The sequence below is a fragment of the Melanaphis sacchari genome, unplaced genomic scaffold, assembly GCF_002803265.2.
Source record: "Melanaphis sacchari strain LSU unplaced genomic scaffold, SCAv2.0 Contig77_pilon_pilon, whole genome shotgun sequence".
Lineage (NCBI taxonomy): Eukaryota > Metazoa > Arthropoda > Insecta > Hemiptera > Aphididae > Melanaphis > Melanaphis sacchari.
Window position 1 is genome coordinate 1,206,691 of NW_020271547.1, and position 18,575 is coordinate 1,225,265.

Here is an 18,575-nt window from a genome sequence, read left to right on the forward strand (position 1 = left end):
TCCTATCAAATCTATACATTAGTTAAAAGAAGACCTTTATAATATCCATTTTCATTAACTTATCATTGGCCTACCATTTCTACTATTTCCCTACACGGAGGAAGTCTTGTAAGTTTTTTACTATTAAATTTTCCCCATGTAATGGAAACAAAATCTTAGCTTAGTTTTCACTATGTTAAACTATTTTACTTTAACATAATACATTAAAATATGATTAAATTAACTATTTTACAAATCAAATAAAAAATTAATAACTTAGTACTTTTAACAATAAACAATTGATATTTAATCAATTTTTTTTTTTTATTAAAAATTTAAAGCGTAAAAGGCAAAAATTATAATTATGTCTCAGTTCATACTGGTTTAAATTGGTAACATATTCACTAAAAATAAAATACATTAAATACAATAAAAATTCTCCATTAAAGTTGAAATATCGTTAGAAAAATTACCCCTGGATACAATTCTTCTAAAATGTTATACTTTAGATGCCAAATATATTTACATATACTATTACTTAAATATTAATATTTATTTAATTCAAATACAAAGAACAACACAGTAAAATTATGCATAAAAAAAATTATATACATTTTTGTTTGCACTAAGATAAACCTCTTTACCAGTGTTTACAAAATATGAGTTTAAATTAAAATATTTATTATATTACAACATTAATTCTATAATTACCCATCCAACGAAGAAACAGAATTATCGGACTTAGAGTGGTTTTGAGAATTATATGTGACAATAGGAGGTGGTTCTGAGAATACTAGATCTGCAAGTCCATCACAAATGGCATCTAACACTGCATCAGAAGACTGACTGATTTGTTCTCGTACCGGTATTGTATGAACACCAGGCCTTATAGTCGTATAACCATCTATTTCATCAATGCCTTCATCAGCCATAGGTATAAGTTGTTCTAAAGCAGGAGCTGTATTACGTTTTTTGTTTTTTTTCCAATTCAAACCTCCAATCATTTTCATGATTGGAAACGTGCTACTTGCTGCTTCCCATACATTTACATAATTTCTTTTAATTGATTCGTCTACCACCATATTTGTGCTACAGAACATAAAATACAAATACAAATATTATTTAACAACTGCAATAAACAATATGTATACTACACATAAACATAGTTTAACAAAAAGCAACAATGACAGAAATAAAAAATATAATTTAATTAATTTAATAATTTACTATAAAATAATTATAAGAAGACAATAATATCAACATACTTTTCACAGGGATTTAATCCTTGACTTGGTTTCATTGGTATGTAATTATCAACAACTTCAATACCAGGCACCTCTGAAACTCTTTCCAATGTAGGTGATAAATAAGTATGTGAAGATGTTGGAGGTGATCTGGAAATACCATGAACAGCTCCAGATAGTGTTCTTTTAATATCTACAGAAGACACTATAGATTTTGGAGGGGAACGACCAGTTGGTTTATGAGCACACAATGGATCAGGAGAAGGACAAAGTTTAGGTGATGATCTTGGTGATAAATCTGCTGGTGGTTGAATAGATAAAGTACGGCAAGTTGCTGAATAATGACGACGAGATTTTGAATTACAACTAAAATCAATTTCCACACGATCACCATTGTCACTTTGTTCAGACATACTGGTCGAACCAGACTGATAACCATTCCGTGGCAATCCGGTTGGGGGTAATCGACCACGGCTGCCAACTGAAAATGCACGAGCTCTTGTTCGATCAGCATTAATTCTAAAAAAAAACATTAGTTATTTATATTTATATTAATATATATTTATTAATTGTGAGTACATACTTGTCAATTTTTTCCCTTAAGCCATCTGGTCTGGAACCAACAGAATAAGCTCGAGTAGGCCTTTCAATAGGTCCTTCGTCCTCAGATGGAGTAAGGTATGCACAAACTTTGTCTAAATGTATGTCAGAAAAGCGAGTATCTGTAGAAGGTGTTCCAGATTCAATAGATCCTTGCTTACAATCCATAGATACATAGTCAGACATTTTACCCACAGGTGCCATAGGGACATAGCCTTCAGGCGATTCAAATTCCATTTGAGGCATCTCAGTAAGTTCTATTGTGATATAAGTAATAAACAAGAAATTATTGGTAATATTTACTTAAAAATATGTATAATAAAAATTTAACATAAATTTAGATAATCAATCAATTAAAAATTATAAAGTTATGTTTAACTAGCAAGAGACAAATATGATACTGAATTAGCTTATAGATAATTGAAATAATTTTGTAATGACAATTATTACAGTAACAATGACCATGAACTTTGAATTTCCCCACTATAAATTGTATACAAGTTATATTGAAGTTGCAAATTAAATAATTATCTAAAATACTGAATTATTTAAATCTTATTTAGTTTGATTATGAAATTAACTATTTAAGACACTCCAGTCACATATCATATTGAAATATTTAAAATATTAAAATGTTATTATCATTGAAACATTAACTTACATAATATTTATCTTTACAAATCATTGACACTTATATCTATCAAACAGGAATGGAATGTTTTTAAATTGATTTAGTAGGAATCCACTATAATTAATTTTCTATCCAATTAATATATAAAAGCTTATCAGAAATGTATATTAAATAAATGGAAGGAATTGCAAAAAAATTGTATATCTTCATTATGTTTGGAACACTAATTTCTAATTAGCATGTATATTATGGTGATCTAGTTCATATGCACAAAGTATACTTTTCACTATTTAAATATATTTTATAAATCAATTCTTGTGATTTTGAAAAATTATAAAGAATTTAAAATTTTTTATAATAATTAATAATACATAATTTATACATATTGTGTCTAACATAATTCACCATAATTTAAAATTTTTTAATTGTTTTTAAATTAGATGTTATTAATAAATTTATTAAAAAAAAAAATTGATTTAAAAATTACCTTGTTTAGAATTACTGTTTCCTTCCAATGGCATAGCATTTACACAATTACTAGAAAAAGTGTATCCTGGTTTCATTGGAAGGTATCCATCTGGTGGAGGAGATGTTCCAGACGTACCTAAAGATTATAAATAATTGAAATTAACACGAACAAATTATGCAAATAATATATTTACTAACCAGAAGGGTTTAAAGGAGTATATGTATCATCTACATTGATGGGTGAGCCATACGGACTGTTTGAGTCACAACAAGAACCCGCCTATTAATATTAAAATTAAAATATTAATAAATAATGCTATGTAATCTAATAAAAATTAATTGTCCAATTTAAAGTATAAGTTTAAATAAAAGATATTTAACATGCTGACTGCCACAAGCCTGCCGGTGACCTAAGTCGGGTATGTTAAAGTTGTCATTTAGAGTGCAGGTCTCAACATATAATATTGTCTGATGGCGCAGACATAAAGATTTCATAATGACATCATGGCATACACACACACACACACACAAAAAAAAAAACAATTTAAATAAAAAATCAATTAATTCATCAATCTTATACATATTTTGAGTAGTTGAATATTAATCTATCATATATAAAACCTAATAGAATTCAATGAAAATCTTTTTTATTTTCACAAAATATTATTATAAAAGTTATACACGATCAGAAAAACACGATAAACAAATAAATTACTTTGATGGACTATACAAACTTAAAATAAAAATAGTTGAGTTACCAATAACCAATCTGGCATCATAATAAATAAACATACTGCCAGCAGACCATCGGTACCCCAACTATTTTTATTTTAAATTTATATTGTTTAAGTCTTTTAAATTATGACAGTATATTCAGAACTGTGATTGAACTTTCTTATTTAAAAATACACACATGAAAATTACAGTAATACTATATTACTTATACTATGGCTCCACTATAGCAAATCTTAGTTAGGATGTCGGTGAACTTATAGCAGTCAACGTGTTAACTTATTAATTCTTATCATTATACAAACATAAAAAAAAAAAAAAATTGTTTTGACATTATAATTTATGAAATAAATATTTGGATGATCAATAATTATTATTAATATTTGCAATTAATAAAAAAACTGACCTGGGAAGAGGAACTGGATTTATTACCAACAATATTGTTGTTAATCAAGTTAATGTTATTATTAACATTACTGTCACTTGTTTGTCTCAAAGAATCTTCTTCTACAAGAAAAAAAAATAGTAGTATTATAAAACGAAATGTATTATTATTTATTATAAATGTTAATATTAATTGACATATTATACTATTGATTATAAATAATGAATTAAAATAAAAATACCTTTGTCTAATGGAGTATAAGGAATAAAGTCTTCTTGTTTTTCCTCAAGTATGGCAGACCGATGGTCATTAAGACTCGTGTAAAAAGAAGAGATTCCATCTGTGGTATCTGTAGATTTTGAAAGTGATGAATCCCAGGTACTCAAGTTAGAATCGTTAAACCTAAATAAATTATTGTTTATAAATTTTTAATTATAAGTCTATAATAAGTAACATACGCTGATAATGATGAAGAGGCAGAAACACAATTACAGCCTTTATGGAAAGTTTGTTTTGGGGATAAAATTCCATTGAAAGAACGTGTTGATGAAGTTGTGTTTTCACTAATAGTACGTGGTCGCAATGGCATACTATCACAACGCTGTCTAACTGATCCTGAAAATAAGTTATTTAACTTATTATTTAACTTGTGCATACATTTACACAAATATCCAAAAAATATAACTAAGATAAACAATTTACATTCATATATGAATTATTAAAGGGCACATTTGAAAAAGTTAGAATATTTTATTACTATAAAATCTTAAACTTCTTTTATTTTATTATCAACAAAAATGATATTGAGAAACAAAAAATAAACTATTTTTATTCCAATCAAAATCTAAAATTATTCATTTATTCAGAATTTATTAAATCTTAAAAATAATATATTATAAACTTTTTTTTATTGGATCTAAGAAAAATAAAACTGAAATTTTAGTTTTTAATCAGTAATTAATCTCACTAATTGTCAGAAATATATAAAATCAGAGAAAAAAAATTGATATCATATAAAAACAAAACACACATAATTTTAAACTAGTTTATAGAAAAAATTTGTACATTTAAGTAGTCTTGACATAAATATTCAAGTTACTGATACCTTAAATTAAATTACCTGTACGAGTTAAATCAACATTGCCATTATTTAAAGTTGAGGAACTTTGACTATTATTTTTATATCGAAGCCCAGGGTGATTCTCATCTATAACATTATTTCCAAGTAATTAATAATAGGAACTTTGTTCAATTTTGTAAAAAACATACCATAAAAACTAGAACGTTGTCTTGATGGACAGTTTATTAATCGTGATCCTTCATTAAATGATGATGATCTCATTCTAAATCTAGTGTCATGATTTCGACTTGATGCACCCATTATAGTTTCATGAACACTAGCTGCTACATCATTGTTCCATGTATCCATCCATATATGACCAGAACCAAATGGAGAACTTTGTCCTACTTCCATATAAAAAAAAGTGCCTAAAGCTCCACAACGACGAATACTTGACAGCTGTAATAAAATGAAAAATATAATTTTATTAATTAATCAATAGCAAAAATATAAATTAATATTGATAAATACCATTATATCCATAGTCTTTTGTTCTTTTGATTTAGTTGGATATTTCATTATGCTCACTTTTTTGTCACATAAACAGAGTCCAGTCATACCTATTAAATTTGGATTCATTCCCAGCTCTTTTTTTAATATAGAAATATGCCAAATATGCTCTGCAAAAAAAAAAAAAATGTAATTATAATATGTTAATATACTATAAAATAATAAAAATGTATACAACTAAGTACCGAAAGGTTCTTTGAGTAAATCACCCGGTCCAAAATGTTTAGAAGCACGTTGTAAAACTAACATTAGGTCCAACCACTCGTCAAGTTCTTTATCACAATCAAATAATATATAAAAAGAACTTTCCTTGGTATACAAACATAATATTGTCTTTTTAGTACGTTCATCTACACGTTTGTCGATATTGAAGCACGACTTTAATACAATTACTCTATAATAAAATATATGACAAAACCATTAGGTAACTATTATAGTTAATAAAATATAACATAATTTAATAGTTAAATTATACTTTTTAGGTAATGCATTGTTTCTCCACTTTTTTTCAGTTTCATAATATTCAAGACGCGCAGGTCCACCACCAGCAGTTTCTTCTCGGAGCACAAAAAATTTTTTTCTCATACTCTTATTTTTTTTTAAATAACCAATTTTAACAACACCAGCCATAGCATTTCTAGGCTTAGGTGAGTCAGTAAGTTGAGCCAGCAACAAGCTCATTTTAAGCAATTTCTGAAAATAAAAAAATAAAAACTATTAAATACAATATTAGTTATTGTGAAATGTAAATGAATAAAATAAGTAATAATTTAAAAAAATGTATACCATAAAACACATTGTTAAGTTATTTAAATATACTAGTATAGGTGAAAAAACAAAACAAAAGTTAGGTACCTAAGTTAAAGAAAAATACTAAAACATTTAATTTAGATAAATAAAATATTAAAATTGAATGAAAATAAATTTAAACTACTGATTGCATTCTACAGGTCAACAAATAAAAATAAAAGATAAGTACCTATCGAGGTACATATATAGTAATTACTATTTTGGGATATTATGAATTTCTTATCATTAACAAAACAACAATAAAGACAATTAATGTTAGAAATGGGAAATTCACGAAAAAATAAGATATTAAAAACAGCAATTATTTTTCAAGTTACAAACTATAAACCAATAGAAATATATCATTCATATATCATAATTCATAATAAATATTCAAATATAATTAAATAGATTCCTATTAGTTATTATCTATATTAAATTTATTTAAATATATACATTTCATAAAATAACAAATAATATGCTCAGTTCATAACTATCTCATGCAAAAATAAATAAATAAAACAAATCAAAAGAATTTCTTTAATTCACCATGAGACCTATCAATGATCTTAACACAAATAATTGTAATACCTATGTTTGGTCACACAAGGTTCTTTTGACCATTTTTATACATTTTATAATTTAATTATTAATAATTCAAATTCAAATTAATTAATTAATTGTAAACTAAAATTATATTTAATTAATTTAGTATATTTAATATCATCAACTAATTTAAAACATTTAAAATTTAAAAAAATAAAATATCATAGGTTTTATATTATAATGACAGAATATTTTTAGTTTTATTAAATAGATGTAGAATGATAATATAAATTATACTATTATAATATAATCTTATTAACTTTAATACTATTACTAATACAAATAAATGATTTATTATCGAACATAAGAAGAAGATAAAAATACATTTCTAGTTTGGTCTAACAGTTTTTTTTTTTTTTTTTATTTGAAAATATCTATGAAAACAATAATTGGTAATTCAATATTCTAAGCATTTAGTTACAATGTGACATATTGCCTTAAAGGTATCTAAACATTTTTGAAAATATTAAATTTATGTATATCTTAAGCGAGTATAGAATGAAGTTCAACTTGGAATCTAGTAGCTGCTCACTGATGAGACTCCAAGAATGTGATTATAGGACCAAGCTAGGCAGCCAGAAGATTGTTACTCCCAATTTACTTTTTAGTTTTTTGTTCAGATTTCTAGGCATTGACTAGGTTTTTACTAGAATATTTGGACAATCGCAAACTGAGTTGTGGTAATGTTTCAAAGATTATATAATAGTTTCTAAATTGTATTCATTTTTAAATTTGTGTGTAATTGAGAGGATAATCTAACCTATCCTTGACTTTAAAGACTTTTGTTTTGATTATTTTTTTTTGTTAAATATCTAAATTAGTTGTACCTAATACATTTTTTTAATGGTTAAAAGTGGAACAAAAGTTTTGATATTGGATATAAAATATTCAAAGCTACGAAAATTACAAAAATTTAGTTTAAGTACAGTATTATAAATGGTTATAGTGACTCAGATCAAATTTTATTGAAGAGAAAACTGAAATATTTTGTATTAAATTAGATTGAAATTGATAGGTTGTTAAGTTTAATTCGAGAACAAATTTAATTTAAAACAACGTGATGTGATTGAAATTTCTTTTGTTTATTTTAACCTTTTACCATACCAAGTTTCAATACAAGAAAGATAATATCGAAGATAATTAGATGTGATTAAATTTTTATGAACTGAAAAATTGTTTTATCATTAGTCTATTCAGCAATAAAAATATAAGGCATGTGAGTTGATTCACGATAACAATTATTGAAAATAAGAAAGATTGTTACTGTGCCTTGAAGAACTCTGACTTATATTAAAAAAGTGGCCAAGAGAGAATTGACAATCATTGAGGTAGTATCTAAAGAGTAAGAAAAAAGCAGAACGTAAGATTTTCTTTATTTAAAAAAATCATTTCATACCTGATTAAATAACTTGGAGATATTGAAAGCTGTAGTAATGATAGTACAGTATTATTTTTACTTTAGTAATGAGGTGATTGTATCTGTTGTACCTAATGTTTATTTGGTCAATTATGTAGTGATGGTTGAGGAAGCTAAATTGTGTATTTGAATAACTTTGGAAATTTTTATGATTAGAGTTAATGAGAAACTTGTTGTGGGTAAAAAACAATAGATAACAATTTACCAAAATTAATTAATTTAAAACATTCCAAAATAGTAAAATGTTTGTGTCACTCTGTAAGTAGCAACATTTTATCATGGAACCAAAAATAATAATAATAAATTCTTAAATAATATTGAACATTAAATTTTGAAAATATTATTTTTAATATTAACTTAAGGAAAAAAGTATTTTTAAGAATTTATTATAATAATATATATTATAACATTTATGAAGATAATAATAAAATCATACACATACATTTGCTATTAACTGTATAATGCAGCGGTGCGCAACCTTTTTTGATCCACGACCCCCCAAAATAATTTATTTTTTAATACGACCCCCCTTCCTACCAACATTATGTAAGTGTGTAATTTAAATTTACTTAATAGTCTTAATGTATACACACATTTTATTCATATACATTAAATGGTTAATTTTAGAGCAGTTTTAATATTTCTTTAATTTAATTAATCAAAAACATGAAAAAAAAATACAAAATTAGAGTTTTATAAAATCTAAAATTAAAAAATGTATCATTATAATGATAATCAAAAATTTTAATATTTTTAAAATTATAAAATTACTTTTTAATTATTTTAATGAGAGACCTGAGCTTGCATTGTAGACATGATTGATTCTATGTTTGGTTTGATATTTGACACTGCTACTCTTAAATCAGCTTCAACATTTAATCTGGAGCGATATTTGTTTTTAATTATCGTTAGTGTTGAAAATGCTGTTTCGCATAAATAAGTTGATGCAAAAGGAAGTAAAATTGATATAGCTTGTTTTGATAATTCTGGATATTCAGATTTGATGGAAATCCAAAATGTATCACATGCATTTTGTTGAAATCTGATACGTAGATTTTCATCTGATGACAAGTCAATAAGTACTTCGCTTATTTTTAAATTTCCTAATTTTATTTCATTGATATTAAAATGAAATGGATTTCTTATCCAACCTAGACTTTCTTCTGGGAAATCTTCAAACCGTGCATTAAAGTTTGTTTGTAAACTTATTAGATGAGTAGTTATAATTTCTTTTATCATATTAATATCCACATCATTATCACTGAGGAATTCTGATAAACATGAGAACATTTCAAATTTGTCATCGTCGATATAATTTTTCCACAGAAGAATTTTTTTTTTAAAAGCATTGATTTTATCAGAAAGAAATAAAATATTAGTATTTTTCCCTTGTAGGCTTAAATTTAAACAATTTAGTTTTTCAAATATATCTGCAAGATAACCCAGAATTGCAAGCCATTGCTCGTCTAAAAAATGTTCCGAAAGTTTATTATTACGTTCCAGAAGAAAAATTCGTGCTTCATCTCTGAGTTCAAAAAGGCGTGATAATATTTTACCACGAGACAACCACCTTACTTCAGTATGAAGAAGCAATTTTTCATGGTCAGAACCCATTTCATTGCAAAGTATAGTAAAAAAGTCTGGAATTTAATGACTTTGATTTTATAAAATTTATTACACTTATAGCATTAAGGAGTACTTTAGTAACATCTGGTTGAAGTTTTTTGGAAGCTAAAGCTTCTCTATGAATCATACAATGGTTAAACATTATATTTGAAGACACTTCTAGAACTTTAGCTTTAAAACCTTTTTTTGAACCAGTAAGGGCAGCTGCACCGTCAGTGCATATTGACACACACATTGACCAGGGAATTTCATTAATTTCTAAAAAATTGTTTATAAGAACAAAAATATCATTTCCAGTCGTACGTCCTTCTAATGGTTGACAAAATAAAAAGTCTTCTTCAATTTTATCTTTATAAATATATCTAACATATACAAGAAGTTGAGCAAGATTAGTTATATCCGTAGATTCATCTAATTGCATTGCATAATAATTTCCTCGTAATCTATTTAGGAGTTGTGATTTTATAATATCAGACATATTTTCAATTCGACGCGACACAGTATCTCTTGATAAGGGAATCATTTTTAATTCATTTGCATATGATTCGCCATGCATAATTGATACTATTTTTATAGCGGCCGGCAAAACTAGAGATTCACCAATAGAGTGTGGTTTTTTGGTTTTAGCAATTAAATATGAAGCCTCTAATGATGCAACTAGAGCTTTTATAGGAACTGAAGAAAAATTACGCATAGTATTTTTTTGAACTTCTATCGAATTTTCATACCTTTTAAAAAAGTCTTCCTCTTTATGTTGGAATTGAGGATGTTTAGTAACTAAATGTCGTTTTAGCTTTGATGGCTTCATACTTTCTGAAGCTAATCTTTCTAAACAAATAACACATTTTGGCTCACCTTTTTCAACATCGAAAGTGAATCCAAACTTGATGTAACTGTCTTGGTATTTACGGTCCTTTTTATTAACTTTTCGACTGGTTTGTACATCTGACGACATTTCCGATACCTTACGAACTTTAGTTTCTATAGCACTTTCATCATCACTATTCATCGGTCGTTTAATTAAAAATTTATCCATATCGTTTTAGTTTATATATTATAAAATATTAAAATATTAAAAATGTTAGTTTAAAATAATACAAAATACAAATAATTATTACAAGCTATACAAAATTATAAGCATTAATACGATTAACTCAACGGCTCGTACATGACTATCGGACTATTTCATAATAACCGTAAGATTAAATAAAATTACTGATTAAATTCAATTTAAAAATAACCCATATACTGCGTGGTTCAATAGAACTTGTTATCGCAACATTAAGATATGACATATTGTCATAATATTGACACAGCTATCAACGGTACAAAATAATTTTACTTTGTATAAAACTATAAAATAATATACAATATACATAGTATAGTATAAAACTTTTTCATTTGGTGATTACTGGCGATCCCCTAATAAAATTTCGCGACCCCCAGGTTGCGCACCACTGGTATAACGTATTGAAAATGAACAATATTGATTTAGTTATGTATTTTTATTCAAGAATTATTATATGCAACAATAATAAATGTTTTGGTTTTATTTTTATCAGTCTAATCTACATAATTTTAAAATGATAACTAATATCAAGTATTACACTTGTATGATTACTTAATAATAAATGAATATTTCATTGAAATTAATTATTCTTAATTATAAATAATACCTGAGTTACCTCTATCTACCTATTATTACTTAATATTAATATACGAATACAAAAACAAAAATAATGTAATATTTTTATTGAATTATAATCCAGAAGCTTATATTTCAATAATTATATGATAAACCCATTCGGCTTAAGTTTAAGTATAATAACGATGTAAGACTCCAAACAATAAGAATTGTATACCTACCTATTTGTGTAAAAATTAAAATAAAATACTGTAATAAACCTAAGTACCTATATTCTTGTATAAATTGTTGACACAAAATTGAGAAATAATAATGATAAGAAATTAAATCAATAAGCTTAAGTTATCAATGAAAAATATGATTACTTTAATGGTTATTAAATTATAAAAGTTACATTTAAGTAACTGTTTAAAAATAAATTAGTAACTTCTGTTAATAGTTTTAACTATCTATAATGAAAAATTATTAATATATTATATAATATAGAATTACTAAATGAATAAAATTACTTAAAAAAAAAAAACATTTATATAATACAACATTACAGTAATACCTATCAAGTACTAGTGTAGAATGAATAAGTAAATTGAAATGTAATACTTAATAAAACCTAATAAATGGTTTTTATAATTTATTTTACATTTCTCTAATGAAGACTATATAGAATATAATACAATGGTTTTAAAAAAAAGGGTTGGAGTGTGCTCACTGCTCATTGAATGTAATATATGGAAGTAAAAAAACTATCAAAAGATAACATTTGCACAATATTTAATTACTGTGCTAAAAAAACTGTATTATATATAATTTGTATTGAATAAACAAAATATAAATTGTTCATAGGTAATTATCAATCATATTGATAAATTGGTTGAAAAATTATTGGATATTTTAAAATATTTTCTAAAAACAAAACAAATAAACAAATAAATTATTTAACTGATACTATTTCAGAAACATCCAAACGATTATCAGAATTTTAAATAAAATAATTGATATCAGTTTTATCTCTAAGTTATGAATTTTATTTTTTATGACAAAACAAATAACCTATACAACCTATATTTAATTTAAAATATTATACTTAAGTTTTACATTTAAGATAATTTCAAATCAAGAAATAACATTATTATCAGCTTCACAATAAAACAGATACTTTCTAATAACTATAAAAAAAAAGCACGGGTAAGTAGTTTGAGGGAAATTTTGTGATCAAGGTTATTCTATAGTAAAATACTTACACACGTACAAATATAGCAAAAAAAATATTAATTAATTTAAAACTAAAATGTATATGTATGTAAGAGTTTTTTACGGATTTTTAAGTTGCACAATATACAATTGTTAATGTTTTTTTATTAACTACGGTTAAAGTGATAAGCAAAAAATATTTTAATTTGCTTTATAAATGCTGTAGAGGTCAACATTGTCAAATGCATAAAATTGATGATAATGCTACATTAATTGGATTATAGACATCTAAATTTCACATTAAAAACGAATATAAAATTGTATTCCTACAGGTGAAAAGTCATTGCAATAGGTTTAGCAAAATGCGTGATCATCAACTAAGTAACGTTGAATATTGATTATTAATTGACATGGAGCGTATAACAGCAGCCAACAGCAGCATAAATTGACAAATATGAACAGCCCTACAGGTACAAAACGACATCGTTTGACCACCTCTAGGAAGTTGTATTGTATTCCAATCACATAGGGTATGACGTTATCCAAAAACACTGAATTGATTTCCCTACAAAATGCCTTTCTACGCCGACGAAGGCGATAAACCCCCCCAAAAGAAAAGATGAGATTTTTGTCCTGTCGAGTCTCGCAAGCCGAGACAGTGTCAAACGACATCAACAATAACAGAAACAACATCAAAATCAAGTTTAAAACATGATATTGATGTTGTTATTATAAGCATGTGCCTAGTAGTGGTATGGGAATAATGGGCATAGGTGTTGGTACACCACACTACACCTATACCTAATACCTATCCATTCAAGAACGGGCAGTTATGTCAAGGGCATGCACTGTTTACGTTATTATTCGTTCGTTTTTTTTTTTTTTTTATTTCATTCTTTTACACAATTGCTCGCAATAAAAATAACACGCAATAAGTAACATACATACTTCTCGTCTGGTATTTCCTTTCGCGTGTGCGAACTCGAAAACTAGGTCCGCGTTCCGAACTATAATATTATTGTACCGTACGCGAACTGACTAGAACCGACGTGGGCACACATAGCACTACAATAACAAAAACAATAAAAATGTTACGATTTTCGCGCACACGCCGTCTCTTCGAACGGCCACGAAAACGTGCGTCGCAATAGCCAAATCACACCGCGATATCGTATTATACACACTACGAGAGGTACGGTTCGCGTATCGCGTAGGTACGAACAGACGTATAAATACAATATTACACTAGGTATGTCGGTATGAATTAATAATCTGTACCGGTCGTTTTGTTTCTCGTGTATCGTAAGGAAAAAAAAAAAATTAATAATTATAATTATAATTATAATAATAATGTATCCACATACACGGCGCGCGGCGCACGAGGGCGTCGAAAACGACGATAAATGAGAGGAAAACGATACGACGGCACGCGCGTACGAGACGATATCGTTTCAACAACAACGAACACTGCGGGCAAAACACGGTACGACGGCGGCAGTGGCGTTTAGCACAATAATTCGGAACATGCTGCTGCTGCGGCGACGGCGGCGGCCGACGGGGCGCATTGGAAATCGGCGAAAACCCTTTCTGTCACTGACCACTGCGACGACGGCGGCACGTCGACGACCACGACGTTAATAATAACAACAACAACAACAACAACAACAACAACAACAGCGACGACGACGCGCGAGAAACACACCGACGGAACAGACGATTTCGAGGACGCAGTTATTGCCACTGATATTACTACTGGCTTCACCGTGTCGTTATTGTTAATGGAAAACATTTTCCGCGGAAAAGTCATGTGGATACGTATAAGCGCCACCACTGTGTGTTGTTATTCGGTGTGTGCGTATATTATATTATGTGTGTCTGTGTGACGATTAATCAGCGCGTATTCCTATAGATGTAAACAAGTGGCGCGCATGCGCTAACATCCCCGCCTCTTCGGCGCGCGGGTCATGTTGACCGTTGAACCGTGCAAACAACAACAACATTACAACGAAAACAACATTTTTCCCATAGCGGCGTGGCCGCGTCGTGTGTTTTTCGCTCTGTCGGTCTACTGCGCAGTCAGCCGCACTGTTCTCTCTTTCACGAAAAATACAAAAAAAAAAGAAAAGAAAGAAGATAAATAAATAAATATCGATCGTTATAATAATAATATTGTTATTATTATTATTATCATTATCATCATTATCATTATCATCGTCGTGTTGTTCTTCCGCGACATACAACTGACGGTACAACAACACACGCGTATATCAGTGTGATGTATATTATTATGGATTAATTATATATTTATACATAATCAATAGAACGATATTATATCCGCATTACTACCATATACGTATACCGTGGTTTAGTATATTTATATATATATTTGTAGTTATTAAGTATACACGAACGAATTACATGGTATACCATCATAATATTATTATTTATTATGTACGTTATAGCGGCTGTTTTGCTTGATCGTATTTCATTTTTATTACGTCTCCATGTTCTTAATAACATTCCCCCCTTAAAAACATAATGAAAACCCAATAACCTTTACCTCGAATTTTCCCGCGACCGCTAGTCGAATACATTTTATTATTATATTGTTGTGTTCGTTATTTGTATACGCTCTAGTTTAATGAAATCGCAATTATTTACAACACGACAATAATGATTTCGAGTCTTGACATCAACAACAACAATAATGAAACAACAAACACAGTCCGCTCAAGTATTATCGTCTGTAATGTTGTCGATTCGTCGATTTTCGTTCCTGCGCGCCCATCGTAATCTCAAAAATATTTTACCATATAACTAAATTTACTTAACAAAATATTGTAAACATATTTATTATATAGCAATAATTAGTAAGCTATTGTATAATATGATTTAATAACAATATTATTATGATAATAATATCGTACATCGTCGTGATGTGTGTACTCGTTATGACACACACACACACACACACACCTATCGTCTAAGATAATACTATACCAATAACATTAGCCTATATTATTAATTACTATACCGTAACTACGCGCGTCGCATGTGCACCATTGTGCGTAGGTATGTCGCACTCGCACATCACAACGTATACGCATATTACAATAATAATAATTGTTATCTTTTTTTTTTTCCTATGTACATAACGTACATATTATACATACGTATTATGATTTATGACATATACGCAGTAGGTACGCACAAAGCCGTGTAAATATGCAATGGGTATTATGATAATATTATGTGCGTCAGTCGGCCGGGTGGGTGTGTGGGCGGACGGCGAGCGTAGGTATGTATATAAATATGAGGACGTACCTACGCGTATTTACACGCGCGTATATGCGCACGTAAATGCGCGGGGTAGAATTCCACGTTGGAATCACGTTGCGTTGTTTTGACGCCCTCGTAAAATCGATAACGCAGAGTATATACGTGTAAAACTAGGTTGGCATAACGGTGGGCCAGACAACTCCATTCAGCCCGTGAACGACGTTGGACGGTCGGGCGACTTTGTGTAAATCTGCGCGCGCGCGCGCGGCTTCACCCTTACCGCTACCAGTCTCCTCGTCATCTGCTCGTCGCCGACGCCGAGGATTGCGGGGAAACTATTGACTTTTTTCCACCCCCGACACCATCACATCATCCACTAATACACCACGTGATGACCGTAAGGCCGCCGCGCTGTATTGTAAACAGTAAGTATGGTATATACGAACACGCACACATGCACACACACGTTTACGCGCCTTACGCCCTTGTTTATGATTTTTAAAGGGTCTTTCTACCCTTCTCTCACCCTGTCGACCTATATCACCGTATACTCGTATTATTATTATTATTATTATTTATTATAACATAGTCTGCACTGCAGTAGAATATGTGCGCGTCACCTATCTCGTCGTCCTGCACCCCGTCGCCTACACGTCGTCCCATCAAGAAGTCTATAGCCTACATACTACGCAGTTTACTATATTGTATACATTATAGTCATTATACACTATATCGATAGCGTTATTTTGGGAGACATTACCACAACTCCCTGAAATTTTTGAGGGACAGAGAATTTTTTTTCCAAGGTTTCCTCGCCCCCCTCCCAAATATGCCATCAATAAAAATCTTAAAATATTCTAAAATAAAGAAAGAATGCAATACATTAAACATACGTTTATAAGATAAAAATATTTTTTTCCTCAAATAATTGCGTAGAGTATATTTATTTCACGTTTCTCGTGTATATACTACATTGACGTAGGTATTGTCAACATTATCACATTAACTGAGTAAGAAAAATAAATCAATGATATTATTTCATGAATTATGAATAAAGGATTATCATAATGTTAATTTTTGTAAAAAATTATAGGTAGCACCTTTTTTAATGAACTCTTGTACGTGTACATAAATAATAATAATAATTTAATGATATGGACAACTATACGATTTGTTTTTAACTTCTGAGTTTTAAGACTAGTGTAAAAACAACAAATTTGGTCAAGGTTTCGATTTTGATAATCAAATTATTTTGTTCTCTAGTTATAAGTGCATTATACTAAAATTTTAACCAGTAAATATGATTTGATAACAGCTAAGCGTTTAACTGTGTATTGTGTAAGTTATTAATAATTTGCACATATCGATAAATTACGTAAATATTATAATACCGTATATTGTATACCTAGTAGGTATATACTCACTTTGTCTCGTCTATCATTCATCCACCGTAACCATTTATGCATTATTATTGACTTCGAGACATATCCTATCATCGCAGCCGATTTGGTTGTTGTAGATGAATTTTCCAAAAGCTATATAGTTTCTATTAGATATTGATTTACAAAGGTCGTTGACGACTCTGTCAGTGTGTACATCGCGTATAGGTAATTTCGTCTAAAAGTCTAAAATGATACTGCTGAGTCTAGAAAGGTGTTAGGTACACACTTATACGAAAACAATGATAATTTATTCGATTAGATTCTTTATTTTGTGTACATAGCTGTTCAAATTTAAAATTAAGAAAATACAGGCTTACACATTTAAACTCATGTATGAAATGTTGAAATATTATCCCCACCATTTTTTTAACATACAATTTTAATGAATAATATATATATATATATATATTATATATGACATATGTATATATTGTATATCGAAATTTACCATTTTTTATCAAAACATTATATACTTAACCTATAGAATTTACTGTACATACGTTTTAAAAATTTTAAACGAATGTCACGTTTAATAAACTCATTGTTTTTTCCGTTGTGATAAGCACTATTAAGACTTAGAAGAAAACAAAATCGATTTAAACTATGACTGTAAATTTAAATTACTTAATTTAGGCAAATATTCAGAATATTTACATTTTGATTACCTGCTAAACAACAATCATGAAAAAAGTATGAAGCAACAATAACGCTTACCTATTAAATTAATTAAAACTATTTTATTCTTCTATTCTCTTTTTTGTATAATTGTTTGTACGTTATATTCATACAATGTAATATAAACAATGTTGTAATATTTCGTGATATATTTTTTATTTTCAATATTTTTTATTCATTTACAATGTTGTCTAAGTATAGATTTATTTATTTTTATATGTATTCAATTATATATG

At 28.2% G+C, this 18,575-nt stretch overlaps 1 protein-coding gene across 4 annotated transcripts; it reads right to left on the reverse strand.

Moving 5' to 3' along the window:
* Nucleotides 1-554: 554 nt before the first annotated feature.
* On the reverse strand, nt 555-17,836 carry LOC112601292 (insulin receptor substrate 1). Of its 4 annotated transcripts, none has more exons than XM_025348823.1 (14): nt 10,963-11,090; nt 6,145-6,362; nt 5,855-6,063; nt 5,631-5,779; nt 5,309-5,558; nt 5,160-5,246; nt 4,498-4,654; nt 4,281-4,441; nt 4,061-4,161; nt 3,121-3,202; nt 2,942-3,058; nt 1,807-2,080; nt 1,245-1,742; nt 555-1,068 (listed from the first exon to the last, which is right to left on the reverse strand). In XM_025348823.1, the coding sequence occupies exons 1-14, from the start codon at nt 11,050-11,052 to the stop codon at nt 687-689; spliced, it is 2,775 nt and encodes a 924-aa protein (XP_025204608.1). In that variant the 5' UTR covers nt 11,053-11,090; the 3' UTR covers nt 555-686. The 4 variants fall into 4 exon arrangements, with proteins under 4 accessions (XP_025204608.1, XP_025204609.1, XP_025204610.1 ...); XM_025348824.1 differs by lacking the exon at nt 10,963-11,090 and adding an exon at nt 17,647-17,836 and having other exon boundaries at nt 687-1,068; XM_025348825.1 differs by lacking the exon at nt 10,963-11,090 and adding an exon at nt 13,892-14,830 and having other exon boundaries at nt 687-1,068.
* Between the last annotated feature and the right edge of the window lie 739 nt (nt 17,837-18,575).

Excerpts from the sequence above, each read along its gene's own strand:
- LOC112601292 (XM_025348823.1), bottom strand. The coding sequence starts at position 11,052 with ATGTACAAACCAGTCGAAAAGTTAATAAAAAGGACCGTAAATACCAAG. Across the intron at positions 6,363-10,962 it reads CACTTTCGATGTTGAAAAAG|AAATTGCTTAAAATGAGCTT; the intron begins GTGAGCCAAAAT and ends TTTTATTTTCAG. Across the intron at positions 1,743-1,806 it reads TTAAGGGAAAAAATTGACAA|AATTAATGCTGATCGAACAA; the intron begins GTATGTACTCAC and ends GTTTTTTTTTAG.